Source organism: Martes martes (assembly GCF_963455335.1).
Source record: "Martes martes genome assembly, chromosome: 7".
Lineage (NCBI taxonomy): Eukaryota > Metazoa > Chordata > Mammalia > Carnivora > Mustelidae > Martes > Martes martes.
In genome coordinates, this window is record NC_137894.1 from 143165405 (window position 1) to 143191137 (window position 25733).

The 25733-nt window shown below is 50.3% G+C and overlaps 1 protein-coding gene across 1 annotated transcript in view; it reads left to right on the forward strand.

Annotated features, from left to right (window-relative positions):
- Positions 1-25733, forward strand: part of TDRD9 (tudor domain containing 9) — a gene marked incomplete at its 5' end in the record, with an annotated part of 113254 nt that overhangs the window by 81802 nt on the left and 5719 nt on the right. Inside the window, 7 exons of the mRNA XM_080809772.1 lie at positions 422-682; positions 1986-2141; positions 2915-2985; positions 4621-4730; positions 5215-5311; positions 18041-18179; positions 22361-22479. Coding sequence (XP_080665898.1) covers positions 422-682; positions 1986-2141; positions 2915-2985; positions 4621-4730; positions 5215-5311; positions 18041-18179; positions 22361-22479 — 953 coding nt within the window. The remainder of the gene's footprint in view (positions 1-421; positions 683-1985; positions 2142-2914; positions 2986-4620; positions 4731-5214; positions 5312-18040; positions 18180-22360; positions 22480-25733) is intronic.

Consider the following 25733-nt stretch of genomic DNA (forward strand, 5'->3'; position numbering starts at 1 on the left):
GCGGCCTCTATTCCCTATGTCTCTTCACCCATTTTGCCCTCCTCCCTTCTGGCAGCCCACTCTGTATTTGGGTCTGTCTCTGCTTTTGTTTATTTTTGTTTTCTAGATACCACATATAAGGGAAATCCTGCTGTTTGTCTTTCTTTGACTTCACTTAGCATAATATTGTCTAGCTCCATCCTGCAAATGGCAAGATCACATCCTTTTTGTTGGCCGAGTAATTGGCCGAGTAACAGCCCATTGTGTGTCTACGTCACGTCCTCCTTCTCCACTCATCTGTTAATGGACCAAGATTGTTTTTAGTAGGATTTTTAGGAGAATGTCGGTGAAGACCCACGTGCAGGGCCACATTTCAGCAGTATTTGGGTGAGTGTTTCACTCATTTACCAAGCCGGTTCAGCCACGTTCTTCTGTCCTGTAGGCCTTGGAATTTAAGATTTGCAAAATGCGCCCGTCGGCAAAGTCCCTCGTGTGTGGTGAGCACTGGAGCGGTGCGGCCAGCCGGCGCTTTGCCTCCCTGGTGAGTGGCTGCGCTCTGCTCGTCAGGGTCTTCTCTGTGGTACACAGTGTCCTGCACGTGGATGTGTACCGCTACACTGGGGTCCAGGACGCCGTCAGCGTGAGAGACGTCCTCATCAAGGAGGGCTATGCAGAGCTTGCAGAGGAGCCCTATGAGTCCAAGGTACGTGCCTTCATCCTTGTCGGAGTGTGTGTGTGTGTGCATGCATGTGTGTGCGTGCGTGTGCGTGCATGTGCGCGCCTGTGTGGCAGGGGCCGTGGAGAAGTGGGGGCGCATTGTCCTCCCAGGGTGCTGATGGGAGAGTAGCTAGGTGGTGGTTTTGGAACACTTGAAATGCCTTCTAGGTTTCTTTGACACTATATTTCAGTAACTGGGTGTTGATTTTGTTGAAGTTCCCCTTTATTAGGCTATTTTTTTCTTAGAATGAAAATTAGATGTAAAAATGTTCTCTGGGAGTTGTTTTTTCTGAAATGGATTCCAAGACTTAGCTCCTAATGAAAACAATAAGATACTAGTTTCAAGTATTTCCGGTATTTCAAAATGATTTCCAACTACTTCTTTGGAAATCAGTGCTGAAGCCATTTTTCTTTAAAAGTTCCAGAGCTGCCCCCTGCGAGTCAGACATTGGAGGCCGGTTATTGTCCTGTTGTTTCTGCTGACAGTGAGGGGTTTAGGGAAACGGGCCGCGGAATAGTAGCCGGAGAGCAGCCGGCCTTTGTGTTTCCAGCTGTGAGGAACCCTTTTGGGATTCTGGTAGTGTTACTTGGTGTGGAGCCCAAGTTTCGTGTACAGAAAGGTCTTTTTAAGAGCTGTTTTTTCACTCTCTTCAGTTTTCTGATGACTGAAAGGTAGTAAAGGCTGATGAATTGACCCTTAAAAAAAAAAAGATTTTTTTATTTATTTGAGTGAGCAAGAGAGAGCACACAGGCCAGGCTGGGGTAGGGGACAGAGGCAGAGGGAGAAGCAGACTCCCTGGGGAGCAGGGAGCCCTGGGATCATGACCTGAGCTGAAGGCAGACACTTCACCGACCATGCCACCCAGGCACCCTGGTGAATAGAGCCTTAAATGAATCCTATCTTATTTCTTTATTTTTTAAAAGGTTTTATTTATTTATTTGACAGAGATCACAGGTAGGCAGAGAGGCAGGCAGAGAGAGAGACAGGGAGGGAGGCTCCCCGCTGAGCAGAGAGCCCCATGTGGGGCTCGACCCCAGGACTCTGGGATCATGACCTGAGCTGAAGGCAGAGGCTTTAACCCACTGAGCCACCCAGGCACTCCCTATCTTATTTCTTTAATTTGGATTTTAAAGTGTACTTATTTGATAAAATTTTTGCTTGACCTTAGTGACCCTAGTAATCACATAAGAATAAGTTTGTGCCTATAAAATCTTTGATTAGTTTGGAATAAAGTACTTTTAATACAGTTTTTCCTTTAAGCAAAATGAACTTTGTTTATTCTGCTCAGCAAAGCCATGAAGCTCTCAAGGGTCTCTTCTCCACGTCCGTGGAAAACGTGGCAGAGCTCTCTACATCTTCTCCCGTGAAGGACGATGAAAAGTACCTGATCCGGGTTTTGTTAGAGAGCTTTTCTTCTAATAAACTTGGTACCCCCAACTGCAAGGTAATCGATAGGAGCCGGTTTAAAATCCAGTTTAAAACTTGAAGTCGTTTTATCTATATGCTGAGTCATAACTAGCAGTCACGATGGGCTTTTCTGTCCTGGTTTTCAAGGCCGGTACTTTTTTCTCAGTGGTGCCTATCTAGTGAGGGGAAGACCTGGGGTCTGGTGTAGAGAAATGCTCAGACTAGTTCTTCTGTTTAAACCAGCCTTTCCAAAGTCAGCCTGTGCCTGTCTGCCCAGGTGGAGGAAGCAGTGTGTGGGCTGTCGGGAACCAGGCCCGTGTGGAGGCACCCCAGCCTGGGGGGCGGCCGGGCCCCAGCGGGCACTGGGGTCGGTGCACTTGCCTGTTTCTGAGAAGAGGCTGCCTCGTGCCCTCCCCCGGTTGGCGGCCCCGCTCTTGCCACCCTAGCCCGTGGCCCTGTGCTCTCAGGGCTCACTACTCAGTCGGGTTGGTCTGATGCAATGAAAAGAATGATACTTCTGCTGAAGTATTGGGCGGTATTTCCTTTTTTTGTCCAAACTCTTCCTTAAATGTATCTGTTGAGGAGTGTTAGTGAAACAGTTGAAAGAATCACTCCGTCCCAGAAAAGCACCGCAAGGCATGCTTTCCCCACTGCATCTTGAAGATGTGACAACTAACGTGTAGCTGCTTCCTTTTTTAAAACATGAGCTAACTTTTGGATTTTTAAAATGTATATTAAGTGATCATTTGCCTGTTTGTAACATTGTGTGTGTGTGTGTGTGTGTGTGTGTGTGTGTGTTTTAATCTACAGGCGATACTTCATGGGCCTTTTAACCCTTATGAACTAAAGTGTCATAGTTTGACCAGAATATCCAAGTTCAGGTAGGAGTAACTTAGGTTTGCCTTGGGTTTCTTTTTTCTCTGCTCCTCTATTTACAGAGTTTAATGGAAACTAATCTTTTTTAAACTGTTGGAATGTTTCCTTTTCCAGCTCCTTCTCATTCCTCTCCTAGTTCTAAATCTGAGATACTCTTTCTCTCTTACATGAAAGCCATTCTAAGACATTCTTTTTTTAAAAGATTTTATTTATTTGACAGGCAGAGATCACAAGTAGGCAGAGGGGCAGGCGGAGGCGGGTGGGGGGAAGCAGGCTCCCCACTGAGCCGAGAGCCCGATGCGGGGCTCGATCCCAGGACCCCGAGATCATGACCTGAGCCGAAGGCAGAGGCTCAACCCACTGAGCCAGCCGGGCATCCCTGTCTACGACGTTCTTGAATATCTTCCAACAGGGGCCTTGTTTTTTCTGTCCTTATTATAATTGCTTTTCATTCAGCAAACCCGTGAATGCCTGTTGTGTTCCGGGAACAGGGTATGGTGTGAGGGGAACAACAGTGAACAAAATAGACTCAGGGTGATCCCCCAAATTGTGTGTCCGGTGGGAATGGTGTGCAAGGAAAAATGGGTCCTCAGAAGAAGGGTTGATGAGGCTCTTGAACATTATGGAAGGGGCTGTGGACATTACGAGAGCATATCGAGGGGCCCTGAGTACACTGGGGCCGTGAAAAGGCCATGGAGGTTTCCAGAGGGACCTGAGACATGCAGAGGAGTTGGCCACAGTCAGTGAGTGGGGCGGTGAGGACCAGCTGGAGGACGTTCCTTGGCGTGGGCCTGGCCTCAGTTTGACTTTGCACTTCAGAATGAGCACGGGGAGAGAGGAGAGTGGTGAGGAGCAGAGGGCCGCAGCACTGTGGCAGATGGGGACAGTCTTCACAAGCAAGATCCAGACTTCATCCGAGGACCCTTAGAAAGCCCAACGTGTATTTTACACGATCGCTTCGGCTGCAAGGAAACCCTCAAGGAGTCTCTTGGAGCCCGGGCCCCTTTGCAGAGAGCCTGCATTTTCCTAAGATCTGCAGGTGGTCCGTAGGCACCTTGAGGCAGGCAGACCCCGGTGTGAAGAATGTGTCGGGTTTGCGAGAAGGCTCCTCGGGGAGCAGCGTACTTCTGGGGCTGGTCACCGCTGTCGCCCCGGCTGGGGACGTCGTGACCACGCGGCGCCCAGGGCAGGAGGTGCAGAAAGGGACCGCTTTATGAGCGCTCCGGCCGTGCGGTCAACGGTGACGTGTGACTAGACTCAGTGACGCGGGAAGGGGACGAGTGGAGGCTGCCCTTCCTGTGCTGAGAAGTGCAGGGGCGGGGCGGGTGGCCTGCCCGCCGGGTCAGGAGCAGGGGCGCGGCCCAGAGGACGGGGGCAGAGGCGGTGGTCTGGGTGCTGTCGGCGTGTGGCCGGCGCGCGCGAGGCCGAGGCCGGGGGGCAGGAGAGAGACGAGGGCGGAGAGGGGTGGTCGGGACGACGAGGGCAGGCGCGCCGGACACGGGGCTGGTGAAGAGCTTTCGCCTGTCGCGCGGCGCCTGCGCGTGTGGCCGGGTCTCCGGCGCGGGTGAGCGGGGGGGTTCGGACGCAGCGCGCTGCCCGGCGGGCGCGTCAGCCCCGTCTCCTGACGACGCCCCTTCCAGGTGCGTGTGGGTCGAGAAGGAGAGCATCAACTCTGTCATCATCAGCGACGCCCCCGAGGACCTTCACCAGAGGATGCTGGTTGCGGCCTCCCTTTCCGTCAACGCGACCGGTGAGCCGGGGCCGCGCTCGCTCCTCGCCTGCCCAGCCTGCCTCCCTGTGCCCCGCCTCCCCCCGATGCTGGGACGACTCAGCCGGCGGGCGGCGGACGGGGCCTCTGCCGCGTGTGCAGGGCGTTTGCGAGCGCCCTGGCTGATCCGAGCGTAAGAAACGGCGCACGTCGCCCTCGCTTGGCACGGGGGCGTGGGCATTGAGTTCTTGGTCGGATTCCTTCCGTCAACCCGGCCCGGGTTCTTGGCCCCGGGACGAACCTGAAAGGCCGACGGGGAGGAGGAGAAGGGAGGCCACCAGACGTCCCCGGCAGGGCGAGGCCTGCAGCGAGCCCTGGGCTCGGACTGCGGGGGGGGGGGGGGGGGGCGGGGGCCGCTCATGGGGCTGGGGGCCGCCCCCCCCCCTGGGCCGGACTCTGCGAAGGGGACGAGGCGTGTGCAGGGTAGAGTCCGTGCCTGACGTCGCCTCTGTTGACCGTCCGACAGGGTCCACCATGCTGCTGAGAGAGACGTCTCTGCTGCCGCATGTGCCGGGCCTCCCGGCTCTCCTCAGCGCGCTGTTCGCACCGGTGATCGAGTTAAGGTTGGTCCGTCCGTCCGTCCGTCCGTCCGTCCAGCCTGTGTGAAGTGCGAACCCGGTGGGAGAAGCGGGCGCCTCTCCGGCCTCCCCCCGAGGGAGAGGAGACACTTAGGGAGCGCCTGGCCGGGGCCCTGGTGGCCGCTTGCGGAGCTTCCCCGGGGCTTCGGTGCGGCCGAGGTGGCGTCACTGTCACCAGCACACCTGCCCGACACGGACGGGGCCGCGTGGGGGCTTGGGGAACAGCGGGGCCGCAGGAAGAAGGTAAGGAGCCGGGAATAGCTCTGGATGAGCAATGCGCAGGCGGCTGACCTGTCGCTAAGGGGCCGTGAAAGTGGCCCTCCGTGGTCCGGCCCCCGGGGTCAGCAGGCTGCCTGTCCGTCCCCCTGGCGACGGGAACCGGGCGACGAGAAGGCAGACCGCTGTGCCCGCTGCGGCTCTTCCTGGTGCCCAGACGGAACAGGGGCTTGTCCTGAAGGCTTTGGCACAGGGAAGTGTGTGAGCGGGAAGAGAGTCCTCGGCGGCACCCGACCGAGGGGACGGCCGCGCCACAGGTCTTTGACACTCGGTGTGTGCAGAGCACTTACCCCTGGGGACGCGCCCGTGGGCTTCTGCGGAGGGGCGGCTGCTGTGGACAAACAAGGTCTGGCTCCGGGCAGCTCACAGCTCCATGCGGCTGGCGGGGGCGGCCCGGCCCTCGCCCTGCTCAGCCCTCCGTGCACCCCTCAGGGTCTGGAGCGCGGTCGCTTTTGGTGTAGAAGACGGTTGTGTATGTTCTTTTTTAGCACCGAAAATACATCCTGCTTAGAAAAATCTGGAAAAAGCTGACTGGGAAGAAACCCAATCATCTTTTAAACATTTAGTGTATTTTCAGAATTATTACATAGATTTTTTTTTAAGGTTTTTGTCACACTATGTCTTTTCCACAAATACATGCATTTTCGCATTATGATGCCTTTGTAAATATCTATGAAAATAGAATTTATTAGAATAGAATGTTTACTAAATAGAATAAGTAGAATATTTAGTAAAATATTAAAATGCATCGTATGGCACTGAGTGGACATAAAATGGCTTGTATAGACACTGGCCCACTTTATTTACATACGCATTTGTTTCTGACCTGTTCTTGGCCCGAAGGCATTTAATATGCTTTTAAATGTTGGAATTGGGCTTCTCTCTCATATTGCAATAATGACGAGTATCTTTTTTTTTTTTGACTTTTAAATTTTTTTATAAACATATAATGTATTTTTATCCCCAGGGGTACAGGTCTGTGAATTGCCAGGTTTACACACTTCACAGCACTCACCATAGCACATACCCTCCCCAGTGTCCATAACCCCACCACCCTGTCCCTCCCCCACTCCCCCCGGGCAACCCTCAGTTTATTTTGTGAGACTAAAAGTCACTTATGCTTTGTCTCTCTCCTGATCCCATCTTGTTTCATTTATTCTTCTACCCCCCCAGCCCCCCATAAAGCATTTCCACTTGCTCATATCAGGGCGATTATATGATAGTTGTCTTTCTCCAATTGACTTATTTCGCTCAGCATAATACCCTCTAGTTCCATCCATGTCGTCGCAAATGGCAAGATTTCCTTTCTTTTGATGACTGCATAGTATTCCATTGCATATATATATACCACTTCTTCTTTATCCATTCATCTGTTGATGGACATCTAGGTTCTTTCCATAGTTTGGCGATTGTGGACATTGCTGCTATAAACATTCGGGTGCACGTGCCCCTTCAAATCACTACGTTTGAATCCTTAGGGTAAATACCCAGTAGTGCAATTGCTGGGTCATAGGGTAGCTCTATTTTCAGTTTTTTGAGGAACCTGAATGCTGTTTTCCAGAGTGGCTGCACCAGCTTGCATTCCCACCAACAGTGTAGGAGGGTTGCCCTTTCTCCGCATCCTCGCCAGCATCTGTCATTTCTTGACTTGTTAATTTTAGCCATTCTGACTGGTGTGAGGTGGTATCTCATTGTGGTTTTGATTTGTATTTCCCTGATGCCGAGTGATGTGGAGCACTTTTTCACGTGTCTGTTGGCCATCTGGATGTCTTCTTTGCAGAAATGTCTGTTCATGTCCTCTGCCCATTTCTTGATTGGATTATTTGTTCTTTGGGTGTTGAGTTTGCTAAGCTCTTTATAGATTTTGGATACTAGCCCTTTATCTGATACGTCGTTTGCAAATATCTTCTCCCATTCTGTCAGCTGTCTTTTGGTTTTGTTAACTGTTTCCTTTGCTGTGCAAAACCTTTTGATCTTGATGAAGTCCCAATAGTTCATGTTTTGCCCTTGCTTCCCTTGTTCCCAGGAAGAAGTTGCTGCGGCTGAGGTCAAAGAGGTTGCTGCCTGTGTTCTCCTCAAGGATTTTGATGGATTCCTGTCTCACATTGAGGTCCTTCATCCATTTTGAGTATATTTTCGTGTGTGGTGTAAGGAAATGGTCCAGTTTCATTTTTCTGCATGTGGCTGTCCAATTTTCCCAATACCATTTGTTGAAGAGACTGTCTTTTTTCCATTGGATGTTCTTTCCTGCTTTGTCGAAGATTAGTTGACCATAGAGTTGAGGGTCTATTTCTGGGCTCTCTATTCTGTTCCATTGATCTATGTGTCTGTTTTTGTGCCAGTACCATACTGTTTTGATGATGACAGCTTTGTAATAGAGCTTAAAGTCTGAAATTGTGATGCCACCAACTTTGGCTTTCTTTTTCAATATTCCTTTTGCTATTCGAGGTCTTTTCTGGTTCCATACAAATTTTAGGATTATTTGTTCCATTTCTTTGAAAAGAATGGATGGGATTTTGATAGGGATTGCATTAAATGTATAGATTGCTTTAGGTGGCATAGACATTTTCACAATATATGTTCTTCCAATCCACGAGCATGGAACATTTTTCCATTTCCTTGTGTCTTCCTCAATTTCTTTCATGAGTACTTTATAGTTTTCTGAGTATAGATTCTTTGCCTCTTTGGTTAGGTTTATTCCTAGGTATCTTATGGTTTTGGGTACAACTGTAAATGGGATCGATTCCTTAATTTCTCTTTCTTCTGTCTTGCTGTTGGTGTAGAGAAATGCAACTGATTTCTGTGTATTGATTTTATATCCTGACACTTTACTGAATTCCTGTACTAGTTCTAGCCGTTTTGGAGTGGAGCCTTTTGGGTTTTCCACATATAGTATCATATCATCTGCCAAGAGTGATAGTTTGATTACTTCTTTGCCGATTGGGATGCCTTTAATTTCTTTTTGTTGTCTGATTGCTGAGGCTAGGACTTCTAGTACAATGTTGAATAGCAGTGGTGATTATGGACATTCCTGCCGTGTTCCTGACCTTAGCGGAAAAGCTTTCAGTTTTTCTCCATTGAGAATGATATTCGCTGTGGGTTTTTCATAGATGGCTTTGATGATATTGAGGTATATGCCCTCTATCCCTACACTTTGAAGAATTTTGATCAGGAAGGGATGCTGTACTTTGTCAAATGCTTTTTCAGCATCTATTGGGAGTATCATATGGTTCTTGTTCTTTCTTTTATTAATGTATTGTATCACATTGATTGATTTGCAGATGTTGAACCAACCTTGCAGCCCTGGAATAAATCCCACTTGGTCGTGGTGAATAATCCTTTTAATGTACTGTTGGATCCTATTGGCTAGTATTTTGGTGAGAATTTTCACATCTGTGTTCATCAAGGATATTGGTCTGTAATTCTCTCTCTTTTTTTTAAATTAAATTTATTTATTTATTTTAATCAACATATAATGTATTTTTATCCCCAAGGGTACAGGTCTGTGAATTACCAGGTTTACACCTTTCACAGCACTCATCATAACCCATAGCCTTCCCAGTGTCCATATCCCCACCACCCTCTCCCATCCCCCCTCCCCCCAGCAACCCTCAGTCTGTTTTTGGAGATTGAGTCTTTTATAGTTTGTCTCCCTCCCGATCCCATCTTCTTTCATTTTTTCTTTTCCTACCTCCCCCCAATCCCCCCCACATTGCATCTCCACTTCCTCATATCAAAGAGATCATATGATAGTTGTCTTTCTCCGATTGACTTATTTCGCTAAGCATAATACCCTCTAGTTCCATCCACATTGTCTGTAGTTCTGATATTGGTCTGTAGTTCTCCTTTTTGGCAGGATCTTTGTCTGGTTTTGGGATCAAGGTGACGCTGGCCTCATAAAATGAGTTTGGAAGATTTCCTTCCATTTCTATTTTTTGGAACAGTTTCAGGAGAATAGGAATTAATTCTTTAAATGTTTGGTAGAATTCCCCTGGGAAGTCGTCTGGTCCTGGACTTGTGTTTGTTTGGAGATTTTTGATGACTGTTTCAATCTCCTTACTGGTTATGGGTCTGTTCAGGTTTTCTATTTCTTCCTGGTTCAGTTGTGGTAGTTTATATGTCTCTAGAAATGTATCCATTTCTTCCAGATTGTCAAATTTGTTGGCGTAGAGTTGCTTGTAGTATGTTCTTATAATTGTTTGTATTTCTTTGGTGTTGGTTGTGATCTCTCCTCTTTCATTCATGATTTTGTTTATTTGGGTCCTTTCTCTTTTCTTTTTGATAAGTCTGGCCAGGGGTTTGTCAATCTTATTATTTCTTTCAAAGAACCAGCTCCTAGTTTCATTGATTTGTTCTATTGTTTTTTTAGTTTCTATTTCATTAATTTCTGCTCTGATCTTTATGATTTCTCTTCTCCTGCTGGGTTTAGGCTTTCTTTGTTGTTCTCTCTCCAACTCCTTTAGATGTAGGGTTAGGTTGTGTATTTGAGACCTTTCTTGTTTCTTGAGAAAGGCTTGTACTGCTATATATTTTCCTCTCAGGACTGCCTTTGCTGTGTCCCACAGATTTTGAACCATTGTGTTTTCATTATCATTTGTTTCCATGAATTTTTTCAATTCTTCTTTAATTTCCTGGTTGACCCATTCATTTTTTAGAAGGATGCTGTTTAGTTTCCATGTATTTGCATTCTTTCCAAATTTCCTCTTGTGATTGAGTTCTAGCTTCAGAGCATTGTGGTCTGTAAATATGCAGGGAATGATCCCAATCTTTTGATACCGGTTGAGACCTGATTTATGACCCAGGATGTGGTCTCTTCTGGAGAATGTTCCATGTGCACTGGAGAAGAATGTATATTCTGTTGCTTTGGGATGGAATGTTCTGAATATATCTGTGATGTCCATCTGGTCCAGTGTGTCATTTAAGGCCTTTATTTCCTTGTTGATCTTTTGCTTGGATGATCTGTCCATTTCAGTGAGGGGAGTGTTAAAGTTCTCTGCTATTATTGTATTACTGTCGATGTATTTCTTTGATTTTGTTATTAATTGGTTTATATAGTTGGCTGCTCCCACGTTAGGGGCATAGATATTTAAGATTGTTAGGTCTTCTTGTTGGACAGACCCTTTGAGTATGATATAGTGTCCTTCCTCATCTCTTATTATAGTCTTTGGCTTAAAATCTAATTGATCTGATGTAAGGATTGCCACCCCAGCTTTCTTCTGATGTCCATTAGCATGGTACGTTGTTTTCCACCCCCTCACTTTAAATCTGGAGGTGTCTTCGGGTCTAAAATGAGTTTCTTGTAGGTAGCATATTGATGGGTTTTGTTTTTTTTTTATCCATTCTGATACCCTGTGTCTTTTGATTGGGGTATTTAGCACATTTACATTCAGGGTAAGCATTGAGAGATATGAATTTAGTGCCACTGTATTGCCTACAAGGTGACTGTTACTGTGTATTGTCTCTGTTCCTTTCTGATCGACTACTTTTAGGGTCTCTCTTTGCTTAGAGGACCCCTTTCAATATCTCCTGTAGAGCTGGCTAGGTGTTTACAAATTCTTTTAGTTTTGTTTGTCCTGGAAGCTTTTTATCTCTCCTTCTATTTTCAGTGATAGCCTAGCTGGATGTAGTATTCTTGGCTGCATGTTTTTCTCGTTTAGTGCTCTGAACATATCATGCCAGTTCTTTCTGGCCTGCCAGGTCTCTGTGGATAAGTCTGCTGTCAATCTAATATTTTTACCATTGTATGTTACAGACTTCTTGTCCCGGGCTGCTTTCAGGATTCTCTCTTTGTCGCTAAGACTTGTAAACTTTACTATTAGGTGACGGGGTGTGGACCTATTCTTGTTGATTTTGAGGGGGGTTCTGTGCACCTCCTGGATTTTGATGCTTGTTCCCTTTGCCATATTAGGGAAATTCTCTCCAATAATTCTCTCCAATATACCTTCTGCTCCCCTCTCTCCTTCTTCTTCTTCTGGAATCCCAATTATTCCAATGTTTCGTCTTATGGTGTCACTTATCTCTCGAATTCTCCCCTCATGGTCCAGTAGTTGTTTATCTCTTTTTCTCAGCTTCTTTATTCCCATCATTTTGCCTTCTATCTCACTAATTCTCTCTTCTGCCTCATTGATCCGAGCAGTAAGAGCCTCCGTTTTTGATTGCACCTCATTAATAGCTTTTTTGATTTCAACTTGGTTAGATTTTAGTTCTTTTCTTTCTCCAGAAAGGGCTTTTATCTCTCCAGAGAGGGTTTCTCTAACATCTTCCATGCCTTTTTCGAGCCCAGCTGGCACCTTGAGAATCGTCATTCTGAACTCTAGATCTGACATATTACCAATGTCTGTATTGATTAGGTCCCCAGCCTTCGGTACTGCCTCTTGTTCTTTTTTTTGTGGTGAGTTTTTCCGCCTTGTCCGTTTGTCCAGATAAGATTTGCTTTCTCCTCTGCAAATCCGCTGTTCTCCTTAGTAAGTGAACTTGGTCTTGGCTGGGTTTCTCGTTGATCTTCTGGGGGAGGGGTCTGTTGTAGTGATTCTCAAGTGTCTTGCCCGAGGCGGAATTGCACCGCCCTTACCAGGGGCCGGGCTACGTAATCTGTCGGGTTCGCTTTCGGGAGCTTTTGTTCCCTGAGCACTTTCCATAGAGTTCCGGAGGACAGGAATGAAGATGGAGGCCACCCAGTCTCCAATCTCCGGCCTGGAGGAGCCGAGAGCTCAGGGCCCCACTCCTCAGCGCGCCCTCAGAGAAAAGCGCTCAATCACCCCTGTCTCCTCGGCCTCCGGCCGCGCTCTGAGCTCACCCGGCCTGTGACCAAGCGTCTCTGTCTCTGGCGCACAGTCCCGCCTGGAGCCTCCGAACCCAGCAGGTCCCTGCGCTCTTCCAGGGGTCTCCCCGGATCTGCCCCTTGTGGGGTCCCCACTCACAGAGCAGCAGCCTGACGGTGCATGGATTACGGTTCAAGGTAACCCCGAGCTGGGAGCTCGCTCTTCGGCTCCGTCTTTGTAGCCGGCTTCCCAGCTCTAATACCTGCGAGCTCTGTGACACTCAGACAACCCCGATCCTTCTGTGACCCTGTGGGACCTGGGGCCATGCTGACCCCGTGTGGGCTTCACCCCGGTTTAGCCTCCGGAGTGATGTCCCTCCGTGGAGTGGACTTTGAAAAGTCCTGATTTTGTGCTCCGTTGCTCCGCCGCTTGCCGGGAGCCGCCCCCCCCCCCGCCCCCCACGGTCTGTCTTCCTGTCGCTTCGGATTCCTGTCTCTGCCATCCTACCTTTCAGAAAGTGGTCAATTTTGTGCTTCTAGAATTGCTGCTCTTCTTCTCTTCGGTCTCCCATTGGATTTGCAGGTGTTTGCGATGGATTGACAAGCTGTCTAGCTGATCCCGTGCTCCCTGAGGTCGTCTCAGCTACTTTGCCACCATCTTGACTCCTCCCAAGCTAATGATGAGTATCTTGACGATATTTATCTTCTGAGTCGTCACAGGGGAGACAAACTTGTAAAGACAGCACACTACGTGAGATTGTCTATCAAGGAAGAAAGCTGCCATGTGGCCTAGGGAGGCAACTTGGTGACGGTGTGAATCGCAGCCGCCTCACCCACACTGCTGACACTGTCCTTGCTTCTCTCACTGGACTCAGATCCTGCCGGGACTTTGTTTTGAATACGATCTTCTGGACGGCGTGCGTGACACACTGTGTGACTTGTAAATCTCTGAAGCGCAAGTGGTTATGTTAGAGACACTCAAAAACCGTGGAAGTATTTGGTATTTAAAATGCCATCTTTCTAGAACAAAAGCTTACTAGGAGAGGCTTATGCAGAAACAGTGTTAGCGCTTCACATGTAGCTGGCACTCTGTATTCAGTTTGTTGAGTTTAAACGAGCCAGCAGGGGTAGTTTCTGTGATCACATGTGTGACACTCAGTGGCCAGTTGCATAGGTTCAGCTTGGTGGTCCCCAGGAGGGGAAGGTAGGGCTGGGGCTTTGTCCTCGCAGATCTGCTTCTGAGTAGTTGGGTGAGCTTTTTCAAATTTGATGAGTCTGTAGGAGCCATTATTTGAGGAGCTTTGGAGGGAAAGGGGGCCCGATGTGGGCACACTCACTCCTGTCACCCGAGGCCTGGGCCCCAGTGGCCCTTCAGGGTAGAGAGGCCCCCACGGCTGCCTCAGCGGCTTTTCCTCCCGGGCGTAGCGATGGGGTAGCGGCAGCTGGCAGGCCGCTGTCCCAGCACAGGGCTGTCCCAGCCCACGGCTTCTGGCTCCACTCTGTCACTGTCCTGTCAAAAGTGACGGCAAACTGAAGACCGGAAGGCAGTTCCGCTGCCCCAGCGCACTGTCTGCAGAGGCGGGGGAGCGGGGGGCTGCTTATCTCCAGCAGCAAGCAGAGCCAGGAGAGGCCATGGTCCCGTCTGGCACCCGGGACCATTGGCCGGGCCGGCCGCCATTCCCTGCCCCTTCTCTGCACCTCTCGCCCCCTCCCTTTGCTTTCCGCCAGCTGGGGGCCCGGGCCTGAGTGGCTGTGTCCTCAAGAAGGGCACAGGTTTCCTGTCACCGTTGCCTCCAGCCGGCCTTTGACACCCCAGCCCTTGGCGGGCTTTAGCTCTCCTGCTCCTGCGGTCCCTTCCCCGACGTGCTTCCTTGAACATCCACTCGTGTCCGCTCCAGGCTCCCGGTGCTGGTGTCCCCAGTGAGAGGGACACGCTCCATAGTAGTGAGCCCGGCGTCCGCAGGAGGGGCAGCGGGGGTCGGCAAGCAGGTGCTGCTAGTCCCGCGGCCCTGACGCATTCCTTACCTCCCCACCGGGGTCCTGCCGCCGGGGCTCAGCTCTTGCGGCCGGGGTGGGGCGAGGGCAGCCCCGGGGGTCTCGGCCTGGCCGATCTGGTGCCCTTTCAGGGCAGCACTCCAGCCCCGGAAGCAAGGGAGAGGGAATCCCCCAAAACAGTAATCCGCCCCGCGGGGCTGAGCGGCTAGAAACCAGCGGCAGCGGCTTCCGAGGGAGCTTGGGCTTTGTTACTGTCCGTTCCACGTTGGCTGCACGACATTTACTCCCAGCAGCCCTTACGGTGCTGTGCGAGGAGCTCAGACGGGGTCCCCCAGGGACAGCTGGTCCCCGCTCCTTGCCGTCTGGGTCTTCAGCAGGAGGCCCTGGCGGTGCAGGGGTGGGAGTTCTGCCTGCTCTGTTCACGTGTCTGGTGGTTGACTCCGGCCTGGGGCTGGAGGCCTCAGTTTCTGCCCCCGAGGCTCCCGAGGGCCTCCCTGTCGGGGGTTCTGCGTGGGCTCGCCGGGGCCACCTCCATCGTGGTGGCTGGATGCCCAAGGTCTGTGTCCGAGAGAGCTGGGGGGCAGCTGTGTCCTCATAGGACCAGCCTCAGAAGTGCCCCCCCTCCTACCAAGACCCAGGCTGCGGGACCACAGGCCCCACGTGTCTTGGAAAAGTGTCAGCTTGTCCTCGTGAGAACAGCACGTGCGACGGAGCTCCTGACCCCCGTCTGTACGGCGTGCCCGCTTCTCGCCGGTGACGTCCTGTCTGAAGTGTTTACGGCGCAGTCACGTACTGCTCTTTAAACAAATCTTCATCTAACTCTCATGTTTTTAAGAAGCCTTAGAAAACTTGAGAACAGCGCAGAGGTGCCTTTAAATATTGGGAGTGTGAGGTGATGGGAGTGTGCTAGGAGGGGCTCTCTCGGGGCTGCTGGGAAGACGGAGGCAGCAGGTGTGTCTGGCCCAGCTCTCAGGCTCGCTGCGTGCTGCCAGCCCCGGGGCCAGGGTCTCCCGCCTCGGAGGTTCCCCTGTCTGGAGGGATGGCTGTCAAGAGCTCATGGGCCCGCTGGGGCAGCAGGTGGCTCCCCGCGATGCAGAGTGTGCGGCCTCCAGGGCCGGACGGCGCCCTACAGGTGCTCGGTGCTGTGATGGCGTCCACCCCACTCGGGTGGTTCTGGGCAGCATCGCAGGGCACGTCCTTCCCGTCGAGCGGCCGCAGTGGGATTTGGAAATTCCAGTAGACTTCTGACGCGTGCAGCTGTCCCTCGACTGACAGAGCCTGCTGTTGAGGGGAGGCCATACCGAGGACCTCGAGTCGGTGGACCCGTAATCTGTAGGTCATGTGTACGTTACGCCGCGTTCTTATGATTAGGTGAGCTAGCGAAATATTTTCCCGAGTTTCCAGAAATTTTCTGGTGTATTCATTGAAAAGAACGCACGTATAGCTAGAGCTGCCAAGTTTAAACCTGTGTTGTCCAAGGGTCAACTGAACTCCGTAGATGATTACAATGTAACTGGGCTGTTTGCCACTGACTCACATTTAAGTTTTGAGGAAGTGCATTTCCTCCTTGGCTCACGTGGAGAGTGTTCTAGATTATTAGCTTTCAGTGTGGGTGGCTCTTCTGCTGTATTTATTTTAAACCTGATTGTCTGGAGACGTTAGCTCTTCCAAGCACAGTGGTTGTCAGCTTGCGTAAGCTTGAGTTCCATTATGTAAGTTGTCTCAGAATGAATTAGGTCTCCGGTGTGCCCTGGGCCGTGTCTTCATGGAACGCTCTCGGCTTTTGTTCCGTGACCTTGGCAGTTTTCCGTCCCAGCTCAAGATGGGTATGATGAAGGAAGGAGAAAGATGTCTGTGGTCCTAATTACTGCACGGGAGTTTCTAGGATCCCCAGAAAAGAATTAAAGCCGGTGCTTGGTTAGCTTTGTTGGCTGAAGGTTTAGAGCCAATGAGCAGAGAATTACTGTCCTGCTGTGGGTCAGTTCAAGGCGGAATCTTTTGGGACTGTCCTTGTTGAGAAGCGTTTGTTAGCACGTGTGAGGGGACACGTGTCAGTGGCCATTAGTGAGGGAGGGGTGATGTGGCATTTTATTAACCATGCTGAAAGCCGTTAGTCTTACCGTTGGTGACCCGGGGCTGTTGTTTCTTTTCTGGAAGGATTTTCTAGAAATTGAAATAAGAGTAAATTATGTTGTGTTAAAAATAACGGGGGGAGTATACTCTTCAGAGAGACACTTTGGTGGCTGTTTTGTAAGGCACTCTTCTTTCTGGAGCTCTTCTTTGAGTGTACTTAAAGTAGGGTTCTCTTTCATTTTCATGAAAGTGAAAAAGGAGTCTGTGTGTTTGTGTATGTGTGTCTTTAGGGCTAAGAAGAAAGCTCTGTGTTTGCCTGGATTATTTTCATCAAAACTTTATTGATCTAGATTATGGGAAGAAGTCTGAGTTAAGAGTCAAAGAAAATTAGCAAAATATTTTAGAAGGTGTTAAGTGATGGGCACCTGGGTGGCTCAGTGGGCTAAGCCTCTGCCTTTGGCTCAGGTCGTGATCCCTGGGTCCTGGGATCGAGCCCCTCGTCGGACTCTCTGCTTGGCGGGGAGCCTGCTTCCCTCTCTCTCTCTACCTGCTGCTCTGCCTACCTGTGATCTATGTCTGTCAAATAAATAAATATTTTTTTTTAAAAAGGTATTAAGTGTTAATATCTGTTCACTCGTTTTATAATTATTTGTTGATCCTGTTCTGGGCTGTGGTGCTGGCCCTTAAACTAACGCCTGGGACAGGAGAAGGAGCCTGGGGACAGAGGGCTCTGGGGGCATGGCAGGGGGAGGAAGGGTTCTCCCCTGGAGGAGCCTAACTGGCCTGTAGGTAAGCCAGGGGGGCTGGAGCCTGGCGCAGGGCTGCAGGGGGCGGAGAATGTGATTTGAGATGACGTGGGGGAGCGAAGCAGAGACTGGACGCCCTGTGGCTCAGCGTAGCTCAGGTGTTGCTCAGTGTGCCGCAGGAAGCCACCAGAAGCCCTTGAGCGGGGGGCGGGACGGCGGCTGGCGTTGCTCTGAAAACGAGCACTTCTTGCCATGCGGGAGCTGGACTCGAAAAGGCAGGAGTCGGTGTGGGGAAGATGGGTCTGGGTGGGGCTGCGCGGGCGCTGGTGAGGCGTGGCCCATGGCCGGGGTGGAGAGGATCATGAGGTGGAGGGAACTTTGCACGTGGAAGTGACAGGACGTGGAGCCGGAGAGGAGCGGGCAGGGTCGGCGTATGGTTGCTGCAGGGCAAGAAGGTTGGACGGACATCTTGTAAGCTTTTACTAAGTGCTAGACTTCTTCCACAGCCACAAATATACGTGTATCACCCTTTCTGCAGAAACCTCACTAGCAAGAATTTAACTCATGGAAGAATTTGAAGGTAGGGAAAAAACTGATGCAATAAAATATACTCTATGTTATTTGCCGTAGTGAGAAATGTAGAAACGTAGATAATGGATTAATAAACATATTTACTGTCCTTATAACTGCATATACTCTATTATTTCCAATATGAAAACTGGAAGAGAAAATGCAAAGATGAAATCAGTTGCCGGACTGGGGTTGGCACAACTCAGGGTGATTGTATTGGCCGGTTCCTATGATACTAAAGCAGTGGTTTAATCACTTTGAGATAGTAACTCTTTCTCAAAACTTCTCATTTAGGGTCGATCGGGAAGGAAAATGCTATACTGGAGTCCTCTGTGGTTTGGGGTGGAACCCAACTACGGGGGCCCCTATCCTGCCAGAGCATGACATCGAGCTGGCCTTCGACGTTCAGCTCAGCGTGGAGGACATCGTGGAGGTACGATGGGTGCGTCCGTCACGCTGGAGTAGCCGTGTCTCTCCCGTGGTTGGTTTGCATAGGCATTTATTTATTTATTATTTATGTTTAAAAGATTATTTATCTATTTATTTGACAGAGAAATCACAAGTAGGCAGAAGTAGGCAGAGAGGCAGGCGGAGAGGGAGGGAGAAGCAGGCTCCCCGCTGAGCAGAGAGCCCGATGCGGGGCTCCATCCCAGGGCCCTGAGATCATGATCCGAGCCGAAGGCAGAGGCTCAACCCACTGAGCCACCCAGGCGCCCCAGCACAGCCACATAACAGTGAGCGCGGCGCCGGACACGGTGCTCTGCGTGCAGGCCTGTGCCTCTGGCCCCGGAGGGCCTTGTCCTCTCTTCACCTGCCTATTTCACTTTTCCCTTTGGCCTCTGACCAAGACGGTGCTCTAGGAATTTCTCCCGTGGCCTCTCCCGGCACAGTAAGCTTTCCTGGGCAGTGGAAGTAAACCCCAGGGCAGTAGCACTGCTGTGACTCTCTGTCCAGGTCTCCTGCCCAGTCCAGACCAGCTGCACATCCTTGCTGGGTCGGGGTGGGAGAGGGGAAGCGAAGTCTTGCCCGGCCCCCCCTGCTCACGGGCGCGGGGGGCCTGGTGAGTGGAAGACCCTGCGGCAGTTCGGGTTAAGCACTCAGCAACTTAGGAAATGGCTTGGCAAAGTAATTTTACGGCTTTTGAATCTAATAATGAAAAATTTGGGCCGGTATTTCATATGCTTTTATTCTTGTATTTCATTGTTGTGGTGATTCAGCTTTATAACGTGTTACAAAGTGAGAAATAAAGCCGGCCCTCAGCTCACGCAGTCTGAGCAGCTGCAGAGTGCCTGGCCCCTCTGTGTTCTCAGGAGCTGCACAAAGTAGGTGCGGTGGGCATTGCCGCGTCCGAGGGTGTGGGGAAACGGCGCTGAGGGCGGCCACGCCAGCCTGTCTCCCAGAGGCCACAGCTCCTAGCGCTGGGTGGCTTCTGTGTCCCTGACTCAGCTCTTCACTTACTGGTACTTTGGGCTTAAAGATGTAAAGTGTTACTGTAAAATGTGAAATGAGAAAACTTCCGGAAGGAAATACAGGAGAAAATGCATATGGTCTTGGGTTTGGAGGTGAGCAGGGAAGCAGTACCAGAAGCACAGTCCGTGAGAGAAAACACTGGGAAGCCAGACTCGGTCAGAATTAAAAACTTCGTTCTGCCCAAGAGCCTGCTAAGAGGATGGAAGGATGGGCTGCTCACAGGAGAAAGCACTTGCCGGTCATTTATGTGATAAATGACTTTTATCCGTAATATGCAAGGAAGTCTGAAGACCTGGTCATTAAAAAAAGTAACTAAATGAAACTCTGGACAGCAATGAACACGAGCAGATGCTCAACGTCCTGTTGATTAGGAAATGCAAATCCAGACCATGATGGCATTCCTCTGTGCGCCTGTCCCAGTGGCTTTGATCTGGAAGCTGACAGTAACGGATGCGGGCGAGCACGTGGGGCAGTGGGGACTCTGCCCGGTGCTGGGGGGTAGGCAGAGTGCAGCTCCTGTTCTGGAAGATGAGATTCGTAGAAGTTGAATGCATCTACCATGAGGTCCAAGAGTCCCACCTCTGAGGGTTTATCCAAGAGATCGGAACAGTTACATCAACATGACGTCTACAGGTGAATGTTGATGGCTTCACTCATAATTTGTACTTGCTGGAGACTGGGAGGAATCGAGATGTCTCTCAAAAGTGGATGCTTAGAGGCCACGTGCGATGGCCACGCAAGGCAGCACAAAAGCAGGAGCAGTGATTCGCGTAAGTCTTAAATGCCCGCCTCCGTGGGAGAGAAGCCAGGACTCGGAGGCCACATGCTGTATGGTCCCGTTCACATGGCACGCTCTGGGGAAGGTTGGGCCGTAGGACAGCAAGAAGACTGGTGCTTTTTGCAGAGAGGGGCTGCTGCGTGGGTTGCTCGGGTGCTGGATACATGACCCCACGCACTGGTCAACCCACAGACCGGTCCCCACACAGGAGGAGCGCTAAGGTATCCGATGGAGACAGACACACAGACGTTGGGCCATTGCACTGAGGAGGAAAAGAGCTTTGGAAATTGTACAGCTGCCGCCAGAAAGCAGCTGTGCGCGAACTCTGTCCCGGCCATGGTCCAGCTCCTTTGATCTGCAGCTGCTGTCCGTGGTGCTGGGGCTGAAACGGCCAGGGCCCGCGCGTGGGAGCCAGGCCCAGGAGCAGGTGCAGACAGGACAGGAGGGCTGGAGTGGACCTCGGGGCACGGTGTGAGCCTGGCAGTCATCAGTATGAATTCCTGCTTAACTTACACATGCACAGATGCGTAGCTTGTATGTACGTGATGGCTTCGCATACAGACATCTGTCACCAAGCCGTGTGAGGGCCTTGGAGCTGCGACCCCGTTAGCCTTGAACAGACCTGATACCCAGACTGTGTTTCTGATAGGATTTACCAGTGAAAGGAACCAGGGCTCCTTGGAAAAATGGCTTTCTCTAGGGTTGGAGCAGGGAGAACAGAGGAGGAGCCTTGGAGCTCCTGGAAAACTAAAGGACAGGGGCACATCAGAGGGACGTGGGGCCGACTGAGAGCTCGTGCTGGCCAGAGCCGGGACCGTTGGCTGTAGTATCAGACCGCAACTCAGTGTCGGGTGATTGTTGGTCGTCTGCGTGTCCACAAGGATAGAAATGACTCAGTAAACAAATGAAGAGACATGCCTGTAGACACTGCTCCAGGAAGCAGCGCTTAATCTGCCCACAATGCCCCCTGGAGGGCAGACTGGACTCACCGAAGTGTTTCCTAGCAGAAGAGGAGGGGCCTTGAAGGGGGAGAGTCCGGTGGACACCACCTCAGCTGGGTGCTCAAGGCCTGCGTCACAGTCCTCTGTCATGGTGGTGGCATCTGTGCCCTGGTGTGATGTGATGGGAAAGTACCTCACCTCTGGGGGCTTTTACCCAAAACCCATCACCTCAGTCTAACCATGGGAAAGTGTCGCACAAACCCAAACTGGGGACATCCCATGAAAGACCTGCCCAGAACTCCTTAGAGATCCATCAGGGTCTGAAAAACAAGGAAGGCTGAGAGAGTGCTCTCGATCAGAGGCCCTGGGGAGTCATGGCGCGGGTGCAGGGCGGTGCCCTGGGTCAGCCAGGAGCGGAGCAGGGACGTGCCGGGAAGCCGGGCAGTCCACGTGGAGCCTGGGCTTCTCAGTGAGATGCTTGTGCTGGGGGTGTGAGTGCCTCCTGGCTGGGCAGGGGCAGCTTTGTTGTCTGGCTCGTCTTTGCAGCAACGCTGCAGATCTCCGGTTAGTCAGGATGGAGGGTTTTCTTACAGAACTGTGACGGAGACTGTCACAAAACATGACTTGTCATGCCTCTGGGGTGAGCTACTCCCGGGGCTTCAGCAGAAACGTTGCGAAGCAAGAGGAGTATGTATGATACAGGTAGGTTTTGAACTGTGTGACCCCACGAGTTTAACAAGGGTGATTAGACTGAAAACTCTGAACCTTTCTTGCTGATTTTTGTTTCTTTGTTCGGTTACTGCTGTTTCTCAGATTAGGGAAGTGGTTATTGATGTTATTTGTGTTTTGTTTTATTTTATTTATTTTTTAAAAGATTTTATTTATTTATTTGACAGAGAGAGATCACAAGTAGGCAGAGAGTCAGGCAGAGAGAGAGGAGGAAGCAGGCTCCCCGCTGAGCAGAGAGCCCGATGCGGGGCTCGATCCCAGGACCCCGGGATCATGACCTGAGCCGAAGGCAGAGGCTTTAACCCACTGAGCCACCCAGGCGCCCCTGTTATTTGTGTTTTTAATAATTTGCTCCAGAAACCGTATCGATGATAGTCATAAGAATATGAACACTATGGGCATCTGGGTGGCCCAGTTGGTTGAGCATCTGACTTGATTTTGGCTCAGGTCACGATCTTGGGGTCCTGGGATTGAGCCTCATGCTGGGCTCCGAGTCTGCCTGAGATTCTCGGTCTCCCTCTCCCTCTGCACCTCCCCCTGTTCACTCTCGTTCACGTGTGTGCACGTGCTGTCTCTCAATAAAATCTTTAAGGAATGAGTATGAACAGCTTTGAATGCTTATGAATTACTTAAACGTAGAATGAAATTCAGTTACAGTAGAACCATATGAATATTTGTGCTGTCATTTATTTACAGATTAATATTCTCAGGGCTGCTATCAACAAGCTCGTATGTGATGGACCAAATGGGTCGAAGTTTCTTGGGCCAGAAAGAATTGCCCAGTTACAGGATAATGCTCGTCAGAAACTTCTAGGGTAAGTTGTACCCTTTCTATAAAGGTATTAAATATCCGAAGCTGCCTTAGCAATTGCGAGGAAGGCTAACTTCAGTTCTCTCTCCAGTTGTGTACATGCAAGTATTTTTCTGTGAACCTTGCACTGAAGTTTGATACCTGCACGTGCTCAGCCCATCTCAGGGTAGTTGCCCGAGGCATGGGCACCCAGGTCAGAAACAATGCTAGAAAACATGAAACATCCTTATAGAAGTGAAAGAAATCCACCCAGAATGTCCATGGGAAGGTGTGGAATGTCCCCAGCGGGTCAGATGCCCCATGCCCAGCACAGCTTGAGTCCTGGCAGCACCGGAGCCTGCCTCGGGCAAGCAGGGACCAGCGACCGATGCTCCTTTTCAGCTCCTTACAACCCCTGTCAGCAGGAGTGACCACGTCCTGACAAGTTAGGCCATCGGCAGGGGGTTTCGCATCACAGTTCAGTGACGGTAGTAAGTACGTTTGTAGAGCTGTGCTAACCCTGACCGCCACTCCGTCTTACGTTTCATCCGCCTCAAGAGTTCATGTAGGTATTTTGAAACTAAATCGTGATGGTTGCACAGCATACATTTACTGAAACTCTCGAATTGTGTACTTAAAGTTGATTAATTTGGTAGTAATAAATGACATCTCAACAAAGCTGTTTTTTTAAAGATTTGTTAGAGCACGTGAGCAGGGGGAGAAGCAGAGGCAGAGGGGGAAGCAGGTCCCCCCGTCGAGCAGGGAGCCTGATGTGGGACTTGATCCTGGGACCCCAGGATCGTGACCTGAGCTGAAGGCAGATGCTTAACCCACTGAGCCACCCAGGCGCCCCAGTGTGGCTGTTTTAATAAAACCGAAGTTATTCCTGCCGAGCTGGAGGCACCCCCCGTTCCCGCCGCTGGCAACTGCGGCTCTGCAGGTTTGCCTTCCCTGAAAAACTGCTGTAAATGTGGCATCGTGGTGGTTTAATCTGGCTTCTCTCACTTAGCATAGCCTGTTTGTGGCGTCTCTGTGCGGTAGCACGTTCTGTTCCGTTACAGGGTGACACTCCAATGTCTGCATGCGCACCGCGTTCTGTTACTCGCCAGTGGGTGAGGCCTGTGGGTGTCGCCGGTGTCGGCTGTGCCGAATGGCGCTCCCGCGGGCCGTCCCGTGGTCTCTGGGTGAACACGGATTTTCAGCTCTTTGGGGTAGAGATCTGGGAGTGACCCTGGGAGGTCATATGATGAGTCCATGTTAATTCCTTAAGGAACAGCCAGACTGTTGTCCCCGTGTCTGCCCTGTCACGTCCCCACCAGCAGTCTGTGGCGCCTCCGGCGTCACCACGTCCTGTCAGCACGCGCCATCGTCCACGCACTTGGCGACCGGCTGCCGAAGTCGTAGTGCTCACTGTAGTTTTAGTTTGTGTTTCCTTAGTGACTGATGATAGTGAGTGTCTTTTTATATTAATTGATTATATATTTTTGGGTGAAATACTTGTTTTAATCTTTTACCTGTTTTTCAGTCGAGTTGTCTCATTATTGAGTTGTGGAAATGTGCGTTCTGGCTGGAAGCTTCTCCGCGGATGTGCTGTTGGCGGATCTTGTCCTGGTGGTTCGCCCCCATTGTCTTACTGGCGTCCCCTGACGAACACGGTGTTTAGTTTGGATGGCATCTGCTTTGTCTTCTTTAAAAAACGGATTATGCTTTTGGTGTTATATCTGAAAAATCTTTGCAAAGCCCGAGGTCATAGAAGTTTTCTGCTCTTTTTCCCTTTAACTCTCACATTTGCTTGGTGTATTTAGGTTTTGGTCTGTTTTGAGATTTCACTTGTGTGGAGCAGATGTGAAAATCTAAGTTCATTTTGTCACAGATGAACTCGTTGCAAAGCCCGTCGGCTGGGAAGCCCCGCTCCCCCCCCCCCCCCCGCGGACCTGCCGTGGCACCTGTGGCCACAAATGTTGTAGAGGTTTATTTCTCGACTTTCTATTTTGTTCTGTTTATGTCTTTTTTAAAAAATATTATTTATTTATTTATTTGATAGAGATCACAAGTAGGCAGAGAGAGAGGCTGAACCTACTGAGCCCCCAGGCGCTCCTGTTTACGTCTGTCTTATGCCAATACTGTACTGTCTGGGTTGCTGTAGCTTTATGGCAAGTCTTGGAGATGGTTAATATTAATCTTCCTGTTTTGTTCTTGTTTTTTCAAAATTATGCGTACTATTCTAGATCCTTTTCACATACATTTTATTTCTTTATTTTTTTAAAATTTTAAGTAATCCCTGTATCACACGTGGCACTCAGACTTGACAACCCCAAGACTAAGAGCTCTGCGTCCCACTCCTGAGCCAGCTGGGACCTCCACATCCGTTTTAGGACCAGCTTGTTCGTCTACAGCAGGCCTGCTGAAACTGTGGTAGGGATTTTGCTGGATCCTCCGCCGGTTTGGTGAGAATTAGCAGCTTAGCCGTACTGACTTGTGTGCTCCACGAAGAGGGCATGCTTGGTAGTTCTCTGTTCACTTTTCCTCTTCACTTGTTTTTATAGTTTTCAATGTGCAGGTCTTGTACTGTTGTTAAATTATTTCCAAGTATTTTAGTCTTTTGGATGCTATTGTGAATGAAATTATTTTGTCTTTGGCTTGTTCGCTGCTAGAAATGAGGAATTGATTTTCAGGTACTGATCTGTATCCTGTGACCTTGCTAAGCTGGTTTATTAGTACTGGTAGTTTCTGTAGATTCCCTGGGATCTCTCTCTCACGCACGGGATCGTACCTGTGAGTGAGGCAGGTTTTCTCCTTCCTCACCAACCTGTGCGCTCCTCTCTTCTCTCCTGCTCCGTACTGGCTGGAGCTCGCAGTGCGCTGGGCGCGGAGGCGGCGCGGCGGAATCTTGCTCTTGTGCGGGTCTCGGCCACTCGCTGCGGGGGGTTGGCTGCAGCTTCTCCACGGAGGCTGCTTGCCAGGTTGCGCACGTCCCGGTCTGTCCGCAGCGTGCTGAGAGCTTTTGTCAGAAGGGACATTGCATTTTGCCAAATATTTTTTCTGTCCTTGAGGTAATTGTTTGTTTTCTCTCCTTTCATTCAATTTATATGGTATATTTTATTACTTGCTTTTTGGGTGTTCAAACTAGCCTTACATTTCTGTTTTGAATTCCACATGGTGTGTAATCTCTTCTTATAGACTTGTAGATGGTTTGCAACATATTTTTGTTAAAGGATTTTTCCATCTGTGCTCATGAGGGTTGTTGGTTTGTCGTTGTCTTGTGATGTCTGCGGTTCG